The sequence below is a fragment of the Schistocerca americana genome, chromosome X (assembly GCF_021461395.2).
Source record: "Schistocerca americana isolate TAMUIC-IGC-003095 chromosome X, iqSchAmer2.1, whole genome shotgun sequence".
Lineage (NCBI taxonomy): Eukaryota > Metazoa > Arthropoda > Insecta > Orthoptera > Acrididae > Schistocerca > Schistocerca americana.
This window is the reverse complement of record NC_060130.1, coordinates 653,108,822-653,129,889: the sequence shown is the minus strand read 5'-3', so window position 1 is coordinate 653,129,889 and position 21,068 is coordinate 653,108,822. Positions and strand designations below refer to the sequence as shown.

The 21,068-nt window shown below is 41.1% G+C and overlaps 1 protein-coding gene across 1 annotated transcript in view; it reads left to right on the top strand.

Moving 5' to 3' along the window:
• The window catches only part of LOC124554758 (neogenin), a 247,122-nt gene that overhangs the window by 23,121 nt on the left and 202,933 nt on the right, over nucleotides 1-21,068 (top strand). Inside the window, exon 2 of the mRNA XM_047128409.1 lies at nucleotides 12,326-12,488. Coding sequence (XP_046984365.1) covers nucleotides 12,326-12,488 — 163 coding nt within the window. The remainder of the gene's footprint in view (nucleotides 1-12,325; nucleotides 12,489-21,068) is intronic.

Sequence of the window (21,068 nt, the reverse complement as noted above, 5' to 3'; positions counted from 1 at the left end):
CCCTCTCCCCCTTTCCCTACCCTTGCAAACACGACCATCGTAGTAGAATAGGTCTACATACACAAGTAAACTATGGAAAGTCATCTGGAGGATCTCAAGGCGGATTGCACAACTGTCAATTGCAGCTTTATGGGGGCAAGAGTGTCTCTTAACATCACCAAGAGACATTGTTTAGACAATGACTCAATCATATAGGACTGTTATGACCCATTCTAGCCAGGATCCAGCTTTCCATCAATATCTGAAGTCACAGGAGAGGGTTGGTTTTGATTTCCATTCCACCAACATTGAGGAATACAACCAGCCTTCCAGTCTGTGGGAGTTGGATTCTGCATTGTCCGTAGCTCGTGATACTGTGCTGAGGTGACAAAAGTCATGGGACAGTAATATGTACATACATGGATGGTGGTAGTATCATCTACACAAGATATAAAAGGGCAGTGCATTGGCAGAGCTGTCATTTATACTCAGGTGATTCACATGACAAGGTTTTTGATGTGATTATGGCCACACAGTGGGGATTAACAAACTTTGAATGCTGAATGGTAGTTGGAGCTAGACGCAAGGGACATTCCATTTCAGAAATCTTCAGGGAATTCAATATTCTGAAATCCACAGTGTCAAGAGTGTGCTGAGAATACCATATTTCAAGCATTACCTCTCACCACGGACAATACGACCGAGAGCAGTGGTGTTTGCATAGTTGTCAGTACTAACAGACAAGCAACATTGTGTGAAATAATTGTAGAAATCAGCGTGGGACATACAATGAATGTATCCATTAAGACAGTGCAGTGAAATTGGGCATTAATGAGCTGTGACAGCAGGTGACTGACACGAATGCCTTTGATAACAGCACATCACCACCTGGAGCATGTCTCCTGGGCTTGTGACCATATCAGTTGGACCTTAGATGCCTGGAAAACTGTGGCGTGATCAGATGAGTCCTGGTTTCAGTTGTGGCCCAGACTCGATGAAGCCGTGGACCCAAGTTGTCAACAAGGAAGTGGTGGCTCCGCAATGGTGTAGGCTGTGTTTACATGGAATGGACTGGGTCCTCTGATCCAACTCAACTGATCATTGACTGGAAATGTTACGTTGGGTTACTTGGAGACCATTGGCAACCATTCATGAACTTCATGTTCCCAAGCGACGATGGATTTTTTGTGGATAACAGCTCACAACGTCACCAGGCCACAATAGTTTTGATTAGTTTGAAGAACATTCTTGATAGTTTGAGTGAATGATTTGGCCACCCAGATTGCCCGACGTGAATCCCATCGAACATTTATGGGACATAATCGAGAGGTGAGTTTGTGTGCAAAATCCTGCATGAGCAACGCTTTTGCATTTATGGATGGCTATAGAACCAGACTGGCTCATTATTTTTGCAGGGCCTCCCAACAACTTGTTGCTGCACTACACCAGGAAAGAGGAGGTCCGACAAGATATCACGAGGTGTCCTATGACTCTTGTCACATCATTGTATGCTGAAACAGTTTGACCCGCGCCCAAAGGAAGGTCTTCCTTCTGTGTTTTAATGAAATTTCCGTGACAGGAGACTTTCCTAAATTGTGGGAAAAAGATATTTTAATCCCAGTTTTAAAACCAGAGGAGGATAGGACTAACCCAGGTAGTTATCATAGCATTAATTGGTCAAGCTGTGTAGGAAAGACACTTGGAGAGTAAGGTCAACCAGTGCCTAGTGTGGGTTCTTGTAACCAGGTCCCTACTAAGTCACTCCTAGTGCAGGTTCAGGAGGTATCACTCCACACTTTATAACCTTACCCTTCTCAAAAGTAGCAATTCGAAAAGCTTTTGTCCATAAGAAACACGTGTACAATACTACCTGAAGGCATAATAATTTGCTGCAGTTCTATCAGTAGGCGTTCTGTCAACACGTACTCACTTTCACATGGTCCTTCCTCCCCGACAGGTATTTTTGATACAAGATTTGAAATGTCTTGTACGACGATTTTAAGCAGGAGAATGGTGTCCCACGAGGGGTCATTACAAGTGTCACGGCATTCGCCATTGCGATCAGCAGTATTGTGTCTGCAGTACGGTGTCCTGTACTGTGTTCCTTGTTTGTGGACGACTTCTCCATCTTCTGTGTGTCCTTCAACCTTGCAGTGACTATTTAGCAATTGCATTTGATGATCAGGCATTAGGAGGAATGCTCTAACACTACAGGTTTTAAATTCTCTTTGGAGAACTGTTTGTGTTGATTTGAATTGCCCCTGCTCTCTTTTTAATTTACACATTTTAAAACGGGGGATTCTGACCTCAGTTTTAAGGAAAAGACTGGCTGCACTTTTGATGAGAAGCTAACGTGGGTGCCACATCTTAAGGAACTAAAACTTAGATGTCTCAAGGTTGGATGCATCAGTCGTAGGTTTTGGGGAGCTGACAGGGCACATCTGCTTCAACTTTATAAGGCCTTTGTGTGGCCCTAGCTTGAATATGGATTCCAGGTTTATGGATCAGCAAGTCTTTCCAACCTCAAAATGCTGGATGTGATTCATCATGGTGGTATTAGGTTGTCAGCAGGGCTTATTCCACGAGTCAAGTTGCTAGCTTGTGTGCAGAGGCTGGTGAGCCTCCACTGTCTATTGTATGTAAGCCAAGCGTAAAGGGCTTTGTTCTTTCCAAAATCATTAACATCCATCTTTGTTGCACAGCCACCACAACCATTCCCTCACTGCCCACAGGCATTGAGGCTATTTGGTATCTGTGCAAGGGAGAGCCTTGATTTACTGCAAGTTGGGGGGAGGGGGGGGGGTCATTAAGGGGTCGTTAAGGTCCAAAATTAGTGGTAGAATATGGTATCCCTCTGGCTACTGCACAGGTGTAGGTTAATTTTTGAACTGGCTGCTTACAGGAAGAATTGGACACCAGGCTGTGTTTTTAAAATTCAGTTTAAGGAGATTTTACATCGCCACTCAGATTTTATTACTGTTTAGTGGATAGGTCTAAGCCGGTGGATTTTATTGGCTACTCTCTCATGTTACACCTGCATTGTCCTCAGGATAGGGCTCTTAGAGCAGTTTTCATTTAGTACGCATAATGTTTTGCTGTTACCGAGCAAGGTGGTGCTGTGCTTAACACACTGGACTTGCATTCGGGAGGGTGACAGTTCAAGCCCATGTCTGGCCATTGTGATTTAGGTGTTCCGTGATTTCCCTAAATCATCGGTAACCAGTGTGTTACCGACACAGTTGTCAGTAAGATTTGTTTTAATTGAGTGTGTTTTATATGATGATGTGAGGGCTAATCTAGGTCTCCCAAAGGACCTGCCTTCTATCTTAATTGACTATGAGGCAAGTGTGGTTCGTGTTTTAACATCCTGTGTGATGTCTGGGATTCTTCCCAAAATATTGGATGTGAGATTTTAATGTGACATAGAGTGACTTGGGCACTGATTATTTCTAAGTAGTCATCCAGCCACAGTCACCTGTCCCTTTTTTAACTGTGTCTGGACTGATGTTTTAACCTTGATTTTAACTAGTTTCGTCAGACTTTTATTGAGGGCTTTGCTGATGCTCGCCTTATTGTGATTGTCTTTTCAATTCTTGTGTGTGAATGCAACTTGGTTTTCCAATTTGTTATTATTTTTTTAATAGATTTTCACAACATTTGTCTTTATGTCATTCATTTAAGGGTGCTGATCACCTCGCTGTTTAGTGCCCTCACCCACAAAAAAGAATTAATGTGGGACATTCGTAGGAAATGCATTATAGATAGACTGAGATCATGGGATTTTGAAGGAAATGGTAATTTTAATATTTTGATAAATTACTAGTCTTTTTAAAGAGCTATAAATTGAGAGGGCAGGGAGACCTGATTTGAGTCTGCCACAGGACCTGCTGCTTTCTGTCTTAACTAATAATGAGGCGAGTGTGGTTTGTATTTAAGCATTCTTTGTGATGTCCAGAATTCTTCCCTAAATATTGGGTGTGAGATTTTTAATGTATCATAGAGTGACGTGGTCACCCATTATTTCTAAGTAGTCACCCAGCTGTGGAGTAAATGGCAGTAGTTGCAACACACCAGGCGAGTGGCATACACTTTCAAACAAATCACTCTCTTGCCTGATTCTGACAAATGTGAAATCACACTTTTCAAGTACACTTGATTTATTCACACCAGATCAGATTACTTTGAGCACTGGTTCAGCACAGGATGCATTGATACGAAGGTATAAAATGAATAATATTAGGAAAAGAATAGACTGTTACTCACTGTAAAGATGATGGGTCATCCCTGTGGTGAGTAGCAATCTATCCCTTTGCTAATGTTATTGATATTCCAACCTTGAGTTTCCAACATGAAAAATGAAATAGGTGAGATCTGATGATATCAAAAAACTACTGGAATCGGGTCCACATTATCTTACCAAGAACAAATTAAGTTGGTCATATGTCTAGCAGTGCATGTAGAGCAGTTTGCAGGCAAATTATGTACACTAATATAAAAACATTATATTGTGCACAAAAAAGAAAACCAACTACTTATATCTCAACCAGTAAATTAAAGCATTCAAATCTCTAACTCTCGGTTTAAATGTTAAAACATTAACTCCCGAAAATACCTTACCCAGCACTTTGCCACCTAAGTGATCTTTCCAGATAGGCATCCACTGACAAAGACCCTGAAAACCCCTCCATGCTCTCATCTTGGTCACCAACTACTCTAGTCAAAAGTACATCTGCAGTCAACCACATTTTATCACACTCATTTATTCTTAACATTTGAAATATATCTGTTGAAAATCAATTAGCACAAATATTTAAATGTTCTTTCATTTAATTCATAATTTTTATAAAATTCACTTTCTTACTATTTATTAGATTATCATGTCACTGGAATCGATGCACGATAGTCAAGACACTTACTTTATTTACTGCTACAATTTCCACACTGCATTATTCAAGTGTCATATTTTACAACACTAATTTCCAACTTTTCATACAATAAACATACACTCAAATTTTATTCTTGTACCGATAATTGCAGAACTTTAACTGTTTCTTTGTGGATGATTTGCCTTGCCAGACAAGATTAGTATTTATGTTTTTTGTTTATAACAAACTAACTTATTTTACTCTGTTATTGATATACTTAGTTTCTGAGTCTTATGCATTGACAGTTTTGATTTTAAGAGCATTGGCAACATATTGTGTTGGCACTTATTATATTTCCAAATCAGTTTCTCCTCCTCTTGTTGGAAAGTTCTTGGCAAAATTCCCCACACTACACACGTTCAGCAGACACGACAGTGCTGTAGCTGTGATATCTGTGTTGTTCGCACTACTGTTGCCTGTTATCTTTCGTGTTTATTAATCCTATAGATTCAACTTCTTCCATTGAAATCAGCAAAATAAATAATCCTCTTAAAAGCAAAAATTCTTAACCATTTGGTAATATTTCAAGTAAAACATTAAAAGCATGTTTTTTCTGTTCTGTCTACTGTACTGAGCCATATATTTAATGCATTTAGATACCTTTCCAGATTTGCTAATGTATGCCACTGTTAGACCCTGTTTGATAAAGATGTTACGACAGATATTAATAACTCTTGACCTGTTTCATAACTTCTGTCTCAAAAAGCTTCCGGAAAGATAATATATTTGAGAATGATTGAGCACATTTGATAAATATAATATTCTAAGTCCGTGACAAGTTGGCTACCCAAAGGGTCTCTCTACTGAATATGCTATCTACCATTTCACAGACTGTGTAGTAAAATAAGGGGTGTACATAAAGTCCAGGAACACATTCAATTATTTATTGCACAAGAACTAAACGTTGTACAGGTGTCATATGCATTGCATTTTGAAGAGAAACTCAGAATGTTTTCCTTTACAAACATTTGATATATGAACCACGAGTGACCCATCGGACATCAATATGGGAACTGAATTCTTGCCATACCCATCGCATCGTGGCATCGTCGACTGTGGCAGTCGCTTCCTGTATTCTCTCCCGGAGATCTGCTACATCATGTGGTAGAGGCGGTACATATACCAGAGCTACCCCACAGAAAAAAGTGACACAGAGTGAGATATGGTGATCGGGGAGGCCATTTCATGAAACAGCTGTCCCCTTCTGTAGCACAGCCAATCCATCGATGCAGCAGCTCCGTGTTCAGGTACCCACGAACTTTACGATGAAAATGGGGTGGAGCCCCATCCTGCTGAAAGATGAATGGAGAGTCCGATTGCATTTGAGGCATCAGCCAATGCTGCAACATGTGCAAGTAGGAATATCCAGTGTCAGTGCTCTCGGCAAAGAAGAATGGCCTGCACGGTTTGCAATGTGACAAGGCACAAAAAACATTTACCTTTGGGGAGTCACGCTTAAATTCAATGCATTCATATGGATGCTTTGTACTCCCGATTCAACAATAATGCCTGTTCACTTTCCCATTAGTGTGGAAAGTGGCTTCATCGCTAAAAATTAATCAATCAACAATGCCATCCCCATCCTCATCAGTTGTTGCAAAAAAAAAAAAAACGCCTCAAAACGCTTGTCTTTGTCATCGTCATTGAGCTTCTGCACTAGCTAGCTTCTGTCGCAGGACTTTCCACACTGTCATTGGAGCCATTTTGGGTTCATGGGATGCACGGCGCACCAGTTTCTTTGAGCTCCTTATGAATGTCTCTCGTATGCGCTCCACATTCACGTTACTCACACTGGGATGCGTGCTTGTCTTTGCCGGGCACAAGCAACCCATCATAATGAATTTTTTGTGACAGTGGTAAATGACCTTCCTCGTTGATGGCTTCTTACCGTACTTGGTTCTAAACACCCATTGAACAGCTGTAGCACACTTATTTTTGTTTAACTCTAACACACAGAAAGCTCGCTCTGCACTTGAACTCGGCATGTTTGCTACTAGTGCTGACTGTCAGCAAATTACCAAACCACGCTATGGCACTATATGTGGAAAAATAACTTTCAGGGTTTCTCTTCAAAATGACGTATGCGTGATATCTGTAGAATGTTTGGTTTCTGTGCAATAAATAACTGTAAGTGTTCCTGAACTTTATATACACCCTGTATTTGAATAACAAGATTTCATCTGCTGTAAGTTTTTTTGGTCTATCACAGGCATTGGACTATGCAAATCACAACATTCTTTCAAAGAAACTTAAAATTTATATCTTCTGAGGTATTGTAAATAAGTGATTCAATTTGTATTAACTGATAGGAAGTAAAGTGTCATGCTAGTTAATTAGCTCATGTAGCCCTCTTGATGAGTGGAGACAAACTACTACTGGTGTACCCTGTAGTTCAACTCCAGGACTGCTGCTGTTCTTGCTATATGCAGAGTGTTTGACTGTTATAGTTACAGACAAAAGTAACAAGCAGAGGACAACGAAACAAGCAAATAACCCAATAAACATAGGTCTGGAAACCAATGGTTTTCCCAATACAACATATGCACAAGTGCAGTCATGTTACAACACTGTTAAAGTCGAAGGGTCTGTTTATGCTGCAGCTTCACTGCTGACTCATCACTCTCAGTTAGTTGAGTATATTACTTTCATTGATGTGAAGTGAAGAGGAAAGCTGAAGCGACTAATCACAGCTGAAGCTTTGGGCTGTGCTGGCAATACATGAGCAGCAAGGCTGCAGCATAAACACGGCCTTGTGTTCCGTGTACAATTTTCTACTGTGAACAGCAAGTACAGTGCGCACACGCACCATTTGAAGTGGTTGCCATGGCTCCATACACGTTTTCAAATGAAGAAATGGCTGACATCCATGTCATACATGGTCATTTTAATGTGTGTGTGTTGGAGGCAGCACAGTTGTATCATGAAGTGTGTCAACAGAGATGACGGCCAAGCAGCAGAGTATGTGTTAGTGCCCATCAGTTCCTATGAGAGACTTGTTTATAAATAAACCCAACATGCAGGTGGGCTATGAATGGAGGAATGAAAATTGCAAATGGATATCCTGGGCACAAGTACCAGAAGGACTGCTGCAGCAATATGTATTTCACCCTCCACCATATGGCAGATATTACATGAGGGACAGTTGTACCCATATCATATGCGAAATGTATCATCCTTGGCTTCAATTGACTTTCCACCTCATGTTATCATCTGCCAGTGGATCCTTACACAATGTGAGAATGATCCACATTTCCTCATGCCTTTGTTATTTGCAGACAACTCATGCTTTACCTGAGGCAGTATTATGAACATCTACTACATACACATTTAGGCTTAAGAGAACCCACACACTACCACTGAGAAGCCACATCAGTGGAGATTTTCCATAATGTTTGGGCAGATCCTGTAGGTGATCAGTTGATAGGGCCACATTTCCTATCTGGCCTACCTGACTGAATGGTCAGATACCCTGTATAAATGACTGTCTTCATTAGTAAAGTAGATGATGGACTCATTGTAATCAAGCCCAACAGTGCCACAACACCTGACACAGCAGTAAATGACTGTAACTTACAAAAAAACACAAATTACTCAGTTCTGCAAAAGACAAGATTGATGATGGTACTTGCCAAAAACAATACAGCATGAGGGAGCAGATATGTGTGAAACTGATTTTTCCAAATTTGTGGTGATTTTTCCAAATTTGTGTGTGTGCTTATTGACCAGAACTTGAATTAGAATCTCATATACAGATCTCCTCAAACGTTAGTAGATTCCATTATATTTGCTCCATCTGTAGGTGATTTTGATGGTGAAAGCATTAGAATATTAGCTTACTTCGTGCACTTCTATTCTTTGCTTTCATATGAAACAATTGGTACATATCCACACCTGGACACACAGTATTTGTTGCATAAAAACATGCTATAAGAATAATACCCGGTGTCCATCCCAGAATTTCATGAAGTCAACTGTTCAAAAAATTTGGTGTACTAACAGCAGCCTCACAATACGGCTGATGAAGACCCAAGAACAGTTTTTAAAATAATTGTAGCATTCATAAATATATCACTATGAACAAAAATAGCCTCCATGATCCACAATTTAACCTTTCTCTTGCACAGAAAGGAGTGAAGTAGATATTGTACTTAAATTTATTGGCTTTCAGTTCATGCCCATGCAGCCATCTCAGCAGTGGGAAGACGATGTGACAGTGTGTTTGAGACAATTTTCTTGTCAGTAATGACGATACAAATGTTAGGACTACACAAAACCCAGTCCCCAAACGGAGCGAATCTACACAGCCATAAAGATATTTGACCACTTGCCTAGAAAATTTATTTTATGTATAAACTTACTGACCATTCCACATCAAATCAAGTTATTGTGAATATGATCCACGGAACATGCAAAAACGTGAACTGAGCTAAACTTAGGGCATGGGAGTTCATCAAATGGAGATTTTGCCCAAGTGTAATGCTATTCAGCTGTAATTGTTGTAAAGGTTTTTTTTTCATATTAACTGTGCTTGTCACATAGATCATTTGGTTGGTGTTTTCATTACAACACTTGTGTAGAATATGTGATTATGTGAAGATCCTCTCTCCTGTAACTGCCTTTCTGGGACTGTATTGTCAAATGTGGCTTGTAAGGAAATAATGAGTAAAGCACAAAAAATCTGATTTAGAGATAATCAACAAAATGTGTATAGCACTTATACAATAGCAGTATAAAATTTGGGGCTCTCCACACAAACACAAAAACTAGATAAGTTTCTTGTCATATATGATTTCTTGTCATATATGTGTTTTTATTCTATGTTAGTAGGTTTAAGACAAAAGATACAAAATTTGAAGAAAATGAAATGTTGTGTGTGCAGTGGCTTTAACATAATGATGCAAAATTCATCATGCCCATTTTTCACTCATTTCACAAGGTTGTCAAAAAAACCACTTATTTTCTCTTTTACAAATGGGATCACTTTAGCTAAATCACTTCTCTTTTCTTCAGACAACCAAGGTTCACTGAGTAGTGTTCCAAGCTGCACCTGTTGAAAATCAGAAGGCTGCACATTGCTCATCAAGATGCAATATTCCTTGAGCTTTTCAGTTGCTTTGAAATTCGACCAAACTTGCAGTACTCCTAGCCTTCAACAGTCAGTCTGATCCACTGTCCTTTTGAAATGTGGCACGTTGGTGAAATTCATATATTTTTCAGTAGCTGACTTAGTCGTAAAAATCTGCACTGTGAATGGTGTTGTATGCTTAGCTTCAGTGATGAGGTGAACTGAACCTTTTGGAACTTCGCATGCAGTTAGCCTCTTTCTTTTCTCAGTGTGAACAAAGTCACAATCACAAGAAGTAAAAGGATGTCCTTTCACAGAAACTTGTGTTCTATTTCCTTTAAGTAACTCTTTACTGTTAGGTAAACCCAAAGAAACATTTTATTTTGTTCTGCCCACAGCAGTTGTCACTCCATATTATCAGTTTTTTACACGTAAGTTTCAGTGTAAAGGATTTGCACACACGGGAAACAATTTCATTCCCACACCTGCCACCTATGCCTCGTGTCAGAGAAACATGTGACTGGTTTGATTACCACAATGTGAAATCAAAAGTTGTAATTTGATAGTGGCCGTAAATAGTACATTTCACTGTGCCTTAATGAATGATTTCTTGTAAATCCATTGCAGCTGTACATGCTTCAGAGTTGGGCCCTCGGCTCTTGGTTGTGTCAGCTTTCATGGAATCCATAGCTTTCTTTGATTATCAGTAATGGAGTTCTAACTTCAGTTTAGTGTCTTTATTATTGGTGCCACACCTCAAATCGTCTTTAAGATTGTGGCGTGTAGAACATGGGTTGCTTGACAAATGCTGAAATTTTAGTGTGGGGAATTTGTCTTCAAAGACTTTAGCATAGAAGTGGTATGTGATTTTGGTGTCTACATGTTGTTTTAGAAATTCCTTGAATAAACTGAAAACAGTTAGGTCTTCACTTAGGTATAACATTTTTAAATCAGGATATCTAGGTATTTGCAAGTAAGTAAATGATTCCATGCAAGCAGTTAACTGTAACCTCATAATAAGAATGATAATTTTTGTCAATAAGAAGTTCATTTCAATTATAAATTAAATGCATTGAAATTCTTGAACATTACTTATGTTCATTCCACACCTTATAATAAATGTTAAAATGATAGTGAAGGCCTACCTAGTGCTTGGGAGCCTCTTCGGCTGGAATCACAATATTGCCTTTTCGAGTATATTCCTTTCCTTCGATGTGTAATTTCTTCCTTTCACTTTGAGCACTGCCTTCACCTGTCTTCTTCCATTTTCATGCAGTTTTCCCTTCCATTTTGCTATATTGTGTATTATGTCTCTGCAGTAATTACTTCAGCAATGTGCTATTGTTGAGAACAAACCACAGAGCTGCTTCAGTTGTCAGTAATTCATACAGCTTGGCTCCAAGACACTAATAGAGAACAGCGTGTTGGCACATGAATCATTATTTAGACATCAGTGTTGGTGTTAGACCCAAGTGCCATCTTGAAACAGATGTAAACACTTTTTCTGGCTGTTCTGGCACTTGTGTCAGAATATATATAACTGACTTTTGTGTTTTTAGTGAAACTTCACTATTTCACCATTTTTGGGCACTTGCCTATACTGTTTTACAAGGGGAGGGGCATAGGGCAAGCAGAACCACGTCATCTACTTGAGATTTCACCTTACTTCAACCACACTTCATATATACGCACAACAGTAGCATGCGAACTGCCAATGATTCACTGTTTAAGAAATGCTCCTTCTTAAATGCCAAACCATAACAGCCAAAATTGCTTGTGTCTGTGAACTTCCCCATTTTCAGCTGGTACCATTGCTAGAATGATTCCCCATTTGTCTCTGCTCTGCGTATATACTTTATTTATCACATTATGTACCCACAGTGCCACCAAGTGGCATTCAATCTTGCAGTGAACATTGGTCATATTGTTTTGTCTCATCAGTGCAGGCATTTAAAATAAGTATATATAGCACCATTGTTATCATAGGTGAGATTTAAAAATTCAGTGATGCTGATACTATAGTTTTGCAGACTCATAAGACAAAACATACAGTGTTAGAGTAATATGATGTCTTTTCCTTCATTCACTGGAACAACAGTGAGCTTATGTCTTGGCGCTATCATCATGCACTATATTACTGTGATTTGAGGGAGAGAAAGTTCAGAACCAAGAAGTAACTGATAAGTTAAAACCTTGATTGGTAAAATATTAAGCAGTTTAATAAGACAATCTAGTATTAGATATGAGTAGTGAGAGCAATAAACTTGCCTGATTTGGGTTCTTTAATAAAGGAACTGCAGGAAATAAAGTGTGCATCAACATGAAAATGTGTCCAGATTGTTTTTCTTTTTTGCAGCGGATCTTCGTTTAACAATAGAGCCAAAGGACACAGTTGTCGTTTTGAACGGTACAGCTATTCTTGATTGTGCTGCTGAGAGTTCAGATGTGACTGCGGTGCCAGAAATCAAGTGGAGAGCAAACGGTGACCAGCCTTTGACATTTATTGGAGACACACACAGGTAAATTTTTAATTTTTATGTTTTTTCCTTCTTTTACAAAGCAGTTAAGTTTTCATTTTACTCTTAGTGCAGTGAGAAAATATGTAGTTAGATTGGTGTTGGTGTGTGTGAAGCAGGGCTAGTGTGTGATGTCTTCTGTGTCAAAATAGACAGAGACTGCTTTACAGTGATGACAGTTTGCTGCTTATCTTAGTCCAGCATGGTGTGCCCTAGCTCATTTTTCTCCAACTAACTGGCAGTGCTGAGACATGCTTTGTATGGATGTACTGTTTCTTCTATTAATCCTCTCTCAAAAAGTCCTGTATGCGCAACATATCACTATTACTGTTAAATTGTAATTCTATCTAGCTTATCTGGAACATATTTCATCACAAATTTGATGCACTAAATTTGTCTCTCACCTGTATTTGCAGTGAACACCATTTCTAGTAGGTGGAAGTGTGGCCATACAAATGTTGCTATTCTGTGCAATGTCCAGTTTTCAACTTTTTCCTCCTTGAGATGGGGACAACACGTTTTCAGCACTCATAGTATGCTTTCATCAAGTAGTAATTGTTTCTTCTTCTTCATTTCACACACAATGAACACTACAATGGCAAAACAGCCATCCTGAATCTATAGTTACATGAGAAAATGCACATGATGTGATATGCTGTCTCGTCCCACGGAGCATCACCCCAACTTGCAATGTTACAACTGCTCACCAAAGTAAGAAAGCATAAATCGATTTGAGATTAGCTGAGTACCTGGTGTTGCATGAATGTGTATTTATTCCAGTTCTGTTAGTCCCTCCCTCCCTCCCTCCCTCCCAAGTTTGGCTGAAATGGAACTAGTGGTTTAGGAACAGATATGCAACATACAAACAGGCATACACTTTTATAATATGTATTGATTATGCAAGCGCAAGTGAGGATCTGTTATAAACATACATTGGACATACAAACAGATCAGGGATAAAACAATTATTATGCTCCATAAGAGAAAAGAAGCTTGTCGTAACCCTTTCACAACCAGCAGGACATATGTGTCCCACCTACAAATTTATTTCCCAGAGCTCGCAGGAATATGAGAGTCCCACATCTGTGTGGTGCTGTGATCTAGCATTGAATGTATCAACTGTTTGTTACCTAATGCACAAGATATCAATTGATTGTTTCAGTTCTTCATTGTCTGCATTGTGTTTTATCGGTTTAATGTAATTTTTTTCCTGTTTGCAATAGATAACTCAGCAAAGGTATTTATTGTCTTTTTTTATATTGTCTATTAGAAATATAGCGAGGTGTGCACATTTGTATTAATAAACACGTGTAAATTTGTTCAGTAATTTTGCCTTACGACCAGTGTGTGTAGAGAATTTCTATTTGTACCTTTTGTTCATATTTGTGTCTAAACTTTTACATTTATATTTTATTTGGTGCGATAATCTTATTTTACTTCCCTTGACTTGATATGAAATGGAAAACTCCACAAATTCTTGGTTTCTTTTTTGTGATGAATATTTGCCTTCCCCTTCTCTTTACATTTCTCCCAAAACTGCCGTACAAGAGCAAGGTGAAAAGAAAGTTGGTCACATTTCCCCCCATTATTACAGTTCCACCTTATGAAACTGTTTACTGTTGCAGCATAAGGAAAATGATGTGACCAGTTGAGTGACCAACAACCAATAGCATAATTATCTTTCTCTCTGCTGGTCGGACGTGGTCTACAGATCCTGTGATAGATGTGTAGTCTGTTACGGATACCGGGCAGGATATAGCTGAAGTTGTCCCATCTCAATAATTCTTGTGATGAATCTTATATCTTTTGGGTGGTGGGCAGTTAACAAACTGTAACTGGCTCATCTTGCCATTTTATTGCAGATACACACACTTTTGTATGGGTGATGATCTGCACTTATATGCAGTTGGAAAACATTTTCCAGCAAAGAGCACAAAGGGGTGATACAGAACTCGGAAGCAAGAGATAAGGACTAATTTCATATGTAGCCACTGCAGAGTACTACTATGTTGTCAATCATGTTTTGAAAAATTTCATAAAAATGTTAAGCTGTAAATAAATTAATTTGCTTAATATAATAAGTATACTTACTTTTGTAAATCCTTATCGCCAGATTTGTAAAGGCCTCGTCGCTACTGCTGTGAGAGCTGAGTTGCCACTGTTGTTACTGTAGGCCGAGTTTGTGAGTACGTGAAACAGCTTCTGGTGCAGTACACCACCAAGACAATTTTTCCTGCCACTATTACATTGATATGCCCCGGAGTGAGGTATCAGGATAGGACAACACAGGTTCTACAACACTCCAACAAATTAGTAACAAAGTCACACAAATGAGTTAAAAGTTTTACTTGTCCTTGTGACTCATTGAATAATAAAGTCTGCAACACTGCTTGTAATACAACACAAAAAGGGTCTACAATGGCTAAGTGCTAATAATCGTAGCTAAACTTCAAAGTACATAGCAAATGTAATTTACAACAACTGTCTCTTCACGTCTAAGAGTTCACTAAATGATGTTCCCTGTCTAAGTCAGCCATGGATGATGATCTATAACCAAGTGAGCGAGAGCTGCTGTTCTGTCTTTTGAGTAGGCTTTTGTGCATTGTTGTCCAGTCATTGGCATATTGTACTTGGTCGGCAGTTGGCCGAGGCGAAGGTGATATCTTCAGCTTCAGTGCTGCCCGTAACACTGGTGGAACTCACAGAAGTGGCGAGTCTCTATGGCACTGACACCAGCTTGCATCTTTGCGCCTGTGGCGTTTTTTTCCTGGCTGTGTCTTGTTTGCATGACACAGCACTTACTTTCTTCTTATTGCAGATCCTAATTCCTAGTAAAAAAGTTAATTAAGTGGGACATATACGTCTCACTAGACTCGTGGAGGGATGAGTTTAGGGAAACATTTATCCTTCCTTGAGTCCAGTGGGGTATGTATGTCTCGCTTAACAGTAATTATGAAACTATTAACAACGGTCAAAATTTAGAAACCAGGCCAGACTCAGTATCCCTTCCGAAAGCAGGACTCCAATTTTTACAGTAATATGTTTAATTAATTTAGCCATGAAAAGAATAAGAAACAGTAATATTTTGCAGATGGTTAAAAGTTTCACGGAAGAACAAAGTAACTACCAGCCTTTGTAATGACTATCAGTCTCTGAGTGAAATATCACAGAGCTGTTTATTTTTATAACATCATGTACTTCATAATTAAAATTGACATACAAAACTTTGTCAACACTGCCATGAATATTACCAGCTAAAAAATTAAAAATTTGACAAAAACAAAACAGTCTCCAAATTATTCTCAGTTAGCAGTTAGCATGGTGATTCTAAAGAATTGTCCTGATATCATAGACTAGGTTCGAATCTAGTATGCTTCATTTGTCCAAGAAGAGGTTCTCTGCTGCACAGAAATTTGTTTCACTACCCATATTAGAAAGTGAAACACAAAACACTTTTCTCATTGAAATAAGTAGGTTTTGAAATAGTCTACAGTTCCATATCTATCATTCTAGCAGATCATCACTGTCATCACTATCCGTTTGTGTTGAAGCAATTGATTGGGCATCAATTGGTCCACAGTGTAGCCATTTGGAAAACAGAAATCATTTTTTGGCTGGTGAGTGTGGCTGACTCTATGTAGATTACCCTAAATAAATATTTACGGTTGTCACAAAAACAGTAAGTTATTACTGTCATATTGTAATTCTATACAGATTATTTGGAACTGATATTTCATCACACATTTGACACTCAGAATTTATGTCTCACCTGAATTTGCAGTGGACACCATTTTTTAGTAGTTAAAAGTATGCCTGGGAGTCTTTCATGGCAGCATGTCTGAATAAAATCTTGTTGGTATTTCAAGCCGAATCAATTCGAATAAAATTTTTGAGCTTTTGATGGCTCTCTCTGCCACTTTTGTCAGAAGTAAAACTACTGACTGGCGGGGCTGGCATGATTTTCTGCTTATATAGTCATGATTATGGTCACTAGCACCAGAGATGGCCAAAATGATGTGGGTGTGGAAGGTGAGTTGGACAGATCATAGCAGCTGCGGCCAGCCGCAGGACCAAGTGACGTCAGGTGGCGCGAGGGGCGGGTGACACATTTGAGACTGCTGCTCCTGCCTCCCCACAAGTGTTAAGCATCCGTTATTGCTTCATTTTAGCATCCAAAGCCCGCTCCCACCCTCTATGTAGCGTGTACCCGTGGTCTCTATTAAAACTGTTGTTATTCATTCTACTCTCAGCTTCCTCTTTTATTATCGAATCTCACTATGTTGTCACATGAGTCAAGACTCTTGTGTTCGATTTTCATACTGGTCTTGTGGAAAGTGAGTGCATCATGTAATGTTCCGTGAAAATAATCTTGTGACAGCAGGTCTGGGCTCCTCAGATTGCTGCTGAACTGGTGTAAATAAATCGCTTGATATGCTAAATCTGGCCTTGTACCTGTTGCCAAGTATTGAAGATTTCCAATTGTATTTCTGTATTCTGATGCAGCCTGTTCCGTGAGCTTGCCTTCATCAGACACATTTTATATCTTTACTTTCATGACAAGAGGAGTTCCCACAGAGTTGCAGTTTTCCATTTGGAATTCCTTTTGCACATGTTGTTTGGTCTAAAATCTCTGTTCCATCTAGTGTCATAACTTGAATTGACTGTACATGTCGCGCTACTCCAAGGTCTCTTATATCAAATCCAGTGCCTAGGATATTTCATTTTCTCTACTTCACTTTTCTCACCATACAACATTATGTCATCTGCATATACAGTTGCTATGAGTTCATGGTGTAGGTTATAGTAAATGCATGTGTCAGCTACTGATTACAGCATTCCTTGTTTGTGCAGGAACTTGTGGAGTGTTTCATTCCACCTTCTGCTGCCGGGCTGATGCAACCCGTAGATGCACTTTTCAAGTTTGCAGATCCACTTGCCATTATGCAATTCCTCTTGATATAGGAGTGAATGAATAAAAATGAGAAAATTCTCCTGAGAAGGTTCTCAGAGCAAAAGAACATTCTCTGAGAAAGTTTTCAGTTATGTATGAATATAAAATTTAAAGCATGTTCTCAGATGAGGGAGTTATTTCTTACTAATTCCTCCAGGGAATTTCAAACACATCAGGGAAATGTCAGTGAAATTTGGAAAAAAAGAAAGAAAAGAAAAACACTGGAAAAATCTCGTTTTTGTCTCAGTAGATGAAATGGTTTGTTTACTGAGGTATTGTGCATTGTCGCTGGCTGGGTGCAGCTGTGTACGTGTGCCGCTTCCCTACTCACTCATTCTTGCTGCTTCTCCCCTTTCTGTTGATCCCCTCAGCTTGCAGTCAGTGCTGCCACCACTTCTTGTTGCTAGCCTAGCAGCTACCGATGAAAGGCATGAGGAGTGATTTGTTTGGATCTGGTTCTCAGTGACTATAAATGCAGCGGCCTTAGACAGTGGTCATGTGTGCACGTGCCCAGACCGACATACCCGGTGGAAAGCCAGGTACCCTGTTTTGCGAAGACTGGCAAGGACCAGGCCAGAGGAGGTGCAGCAGAGTTCTAGGTTGGTGCCCGTGGAGGAGCTCTGCGGGGCTGCGTTCTCCCATCGATGTGGTCTGGTATGCTGTCAGGAAAAACGTCAACGCCTCCTCCGCAGGAAATTCGTGCACATACTTTTTCATCTGCGTCTTAAATGTGCGCACCATGCGCTTGGCTTCCCCATTCGATTGTGGATGAAAGATGGGAGAACAAACGTGCCGAATACCGAAGCGCCTACAAAATTCCTGGAAGGTCTGCGAAATAAACTGAGGTCCATTGTCCGATACCAGGGTGACTGGCAGACCTTCCACAGAAAAGATTTTTGCGAGTGCCTGGATTGCAACTTCTGAAGTGGTTGAGGAGCAGCGAACCACGTATGGGAATCGGGAATAAGCATCAATGACAATGAGCCAAAAGCCATTGAGAAACGGGCCTGCAAAATCTATGTGGACACGTTCCCATGCCTGGGTTGCAGGCGGCCATGAAGAGAACGCTGACCTGGGAGACGCCTGTTGGCTCGTACACTGGGAACAGGCGGCCACCAAGTGCTCAATTTCTCTGTCAATACCGGGCCAGTACACGTGTCTGTGAGCCAAGGTTTTAGTACAGGAAACACCCCAGTGCCCCCCCCATGTAATAATGTGAGGACCTCCCTTCGCAAACCTGCAGGAACAACCATGCGAAGAGCTGTATCATCGGTAACCAGAAGGAGAACTCCTTCCAAGACTGAGAGGCGGTCTCGTAGAACAAAATAATTACAAAGAGGGTCCGAGGCCCGGCCTGGAGGTCGGGACGACCACCCCTGCTGAACGAGGTGAACTACTTGCCGGAGAACCAGGTCAACTGCCGTTTCCCTGGCGACTCTAGAACTAGTGATCAGGAAGCCATGAATCGCTTGGCGGGACGCCACATCCAAAGGAAAACACGTAATCTCCTCCCGATCGAACTTAGGATCTGGGCCCACCGGAAGACGGGAAAGAGCATCGGCATTGGCATGCTGTCCGGTATGGCAAAAATGAATGTCATAAAGGTACTTAGAGTGGAACAAGGCCCAGCGCTGCAGTCTGTGGGCCGCCCTATCCGGAATCTGAGAGGTGGAGCTAAATAACGATATTAATGGCTTATGGTCAGTGATTAACTGAAATTTCGTGCCATACAAGAAAGGGTGAAACTGGGTAACAGCGTAGATAATAGCCAAAGCCTCTTTTTCCACCTGGGAGTAATGGGCCTGTGCGGGACTAAGAGTTTTAGACGCAAACGCCAGTGGCTGCTCGGAGCCATCCGCGTTGCGATGGGCCAGGACCACCTCCACCCCATACTGCGAAGCATCTGTAGCCAGGACCAACGGCTTATTGGGGGTCAAAAGTAGCCAAACAAGGCGCTGACGTGAGGAGGCCCTTCAACAAGGTGAACGCTCGCTCACATGCAGGCGGCCAATCAAAAGGAACACCCTTGGGCAGAAGGCAGTACAGAGGGGGGGCTATGGTGGAAGCCCTGGGAATGAACCGGTGGTAATAGGCAATCTTGCCAAAAAAAGCTTGTAACTCCTTCAGCGAAGCGGACCGCGGAAGGTCGATGATACCTTGGACCAAACTTCCTAGCAGCTGGACGCCATGCCGAGAGATGGTGTAGTCCACATACTCAATGGATGGTTGGAAGAAGTTTGACTTATGCAGGTTGCAACGCAGGCCCACAGACCTGAATTTGAGAAAGAGGGTTCGAAGGTTGTGCAAGTGTTCCTTCATGTTGTGGCCTGTGACAATTATGTCGTCCAGGTAATTAATCCAATGAGGGATTGTCGACATGACGTGCTCAAGATAACGCTGAAATATCGTTGGGACACTGGATATTCCGAAGGCCAACTGCTGTTATTGGTAAAGGCCAAATGGGGTGTTGATGACCGCCAGCCGTTTGGAGTCCTCATCAAGTGGTATCTGAGGATAAGCCTCAGAAAGATCAATTTTCGAAAAATATTGGCCTCCCGCCACGTCGGAGAACAATTCATCAGAACGAGGCAAGGGATAGGTGTCCACCACCAATTTGGAATTAATGGTGGCCTTGAAATCGCCACAAAGACGTAATTTTCCTGAGGGTTTCCTGACAATAACGAGGGGCAAAGCCCTCTGACTAGAAGAAATGGGAAGAATGACCCCGAGGGCTGTCAGCCGGTCCAGCTCTGCTTTTACATGAGGGCGTAGAAAATGCGGGCGAGCCGACGCCTTCAACGTTAAGTGAGCTTCAAAGTCTGAAACCCGCCCCAGACCCTCCTCAAAGATATCCTTGAAGTCAGAGGTGAAAGATTCCAATGATTGATAGGGAACGTCTTCGGAGACCAACTGTATGGTGTCTACGATAGAAAAACCGAAAGCTAGAAAGGCATCCAATCCAAAAAGGTTAGCGGAACTCGCATCACTGGCAACAATAAAAGTAAGAGGCCGAGTGACTGATTTGTAAGTAATGTCGGTAGTGAATTGACCCAGTAGGAGAAAGACCTGTTTACCATAACCGCGGAGACGCCGGTAAACTGGCGCCAACGGGGGCGACCCAAGGTCGGAGTAAGTTTGTGCATTCAACAAGGAAACTGCCACGCCCGTATCTACTTGCAGTTGTAGTCGGCACGACCGAACCGACACCTCGATAAAGAGGTTGTGTGGCGATGCGTCGGGAGCCTGGCCCGATGAAACTTCCTGGATGTCAACGTCGGTGTCCTCTGTACCTGATTCTTTTGATTCTTTTGAGGCTGAGTAGCAAACTTTAGCAATGTGTCCTTTTTTATTACATTTGCGACAAACGGCCAAATGCTGCGGGCACTCTGACCGATCATGATGTATATAGCACGACGCACAGGACGGTAATGGGCCGGCGGCTGGAACTCTGTTTACACGCCGTGCGGGAGCGGTTGTAACAGCTGGATTGTACCGCTCTCACGTTGTCCACCCTGGACGCAGTGGACGGGGACGCGGCCACGTCGCCCTGAACCGCCGCGACGTTGCACCACGCTTCCAACGCCCACGCCTGGTAAGACTGATGGGGCTGTTTCTTGTGTTTCTTGCATTGG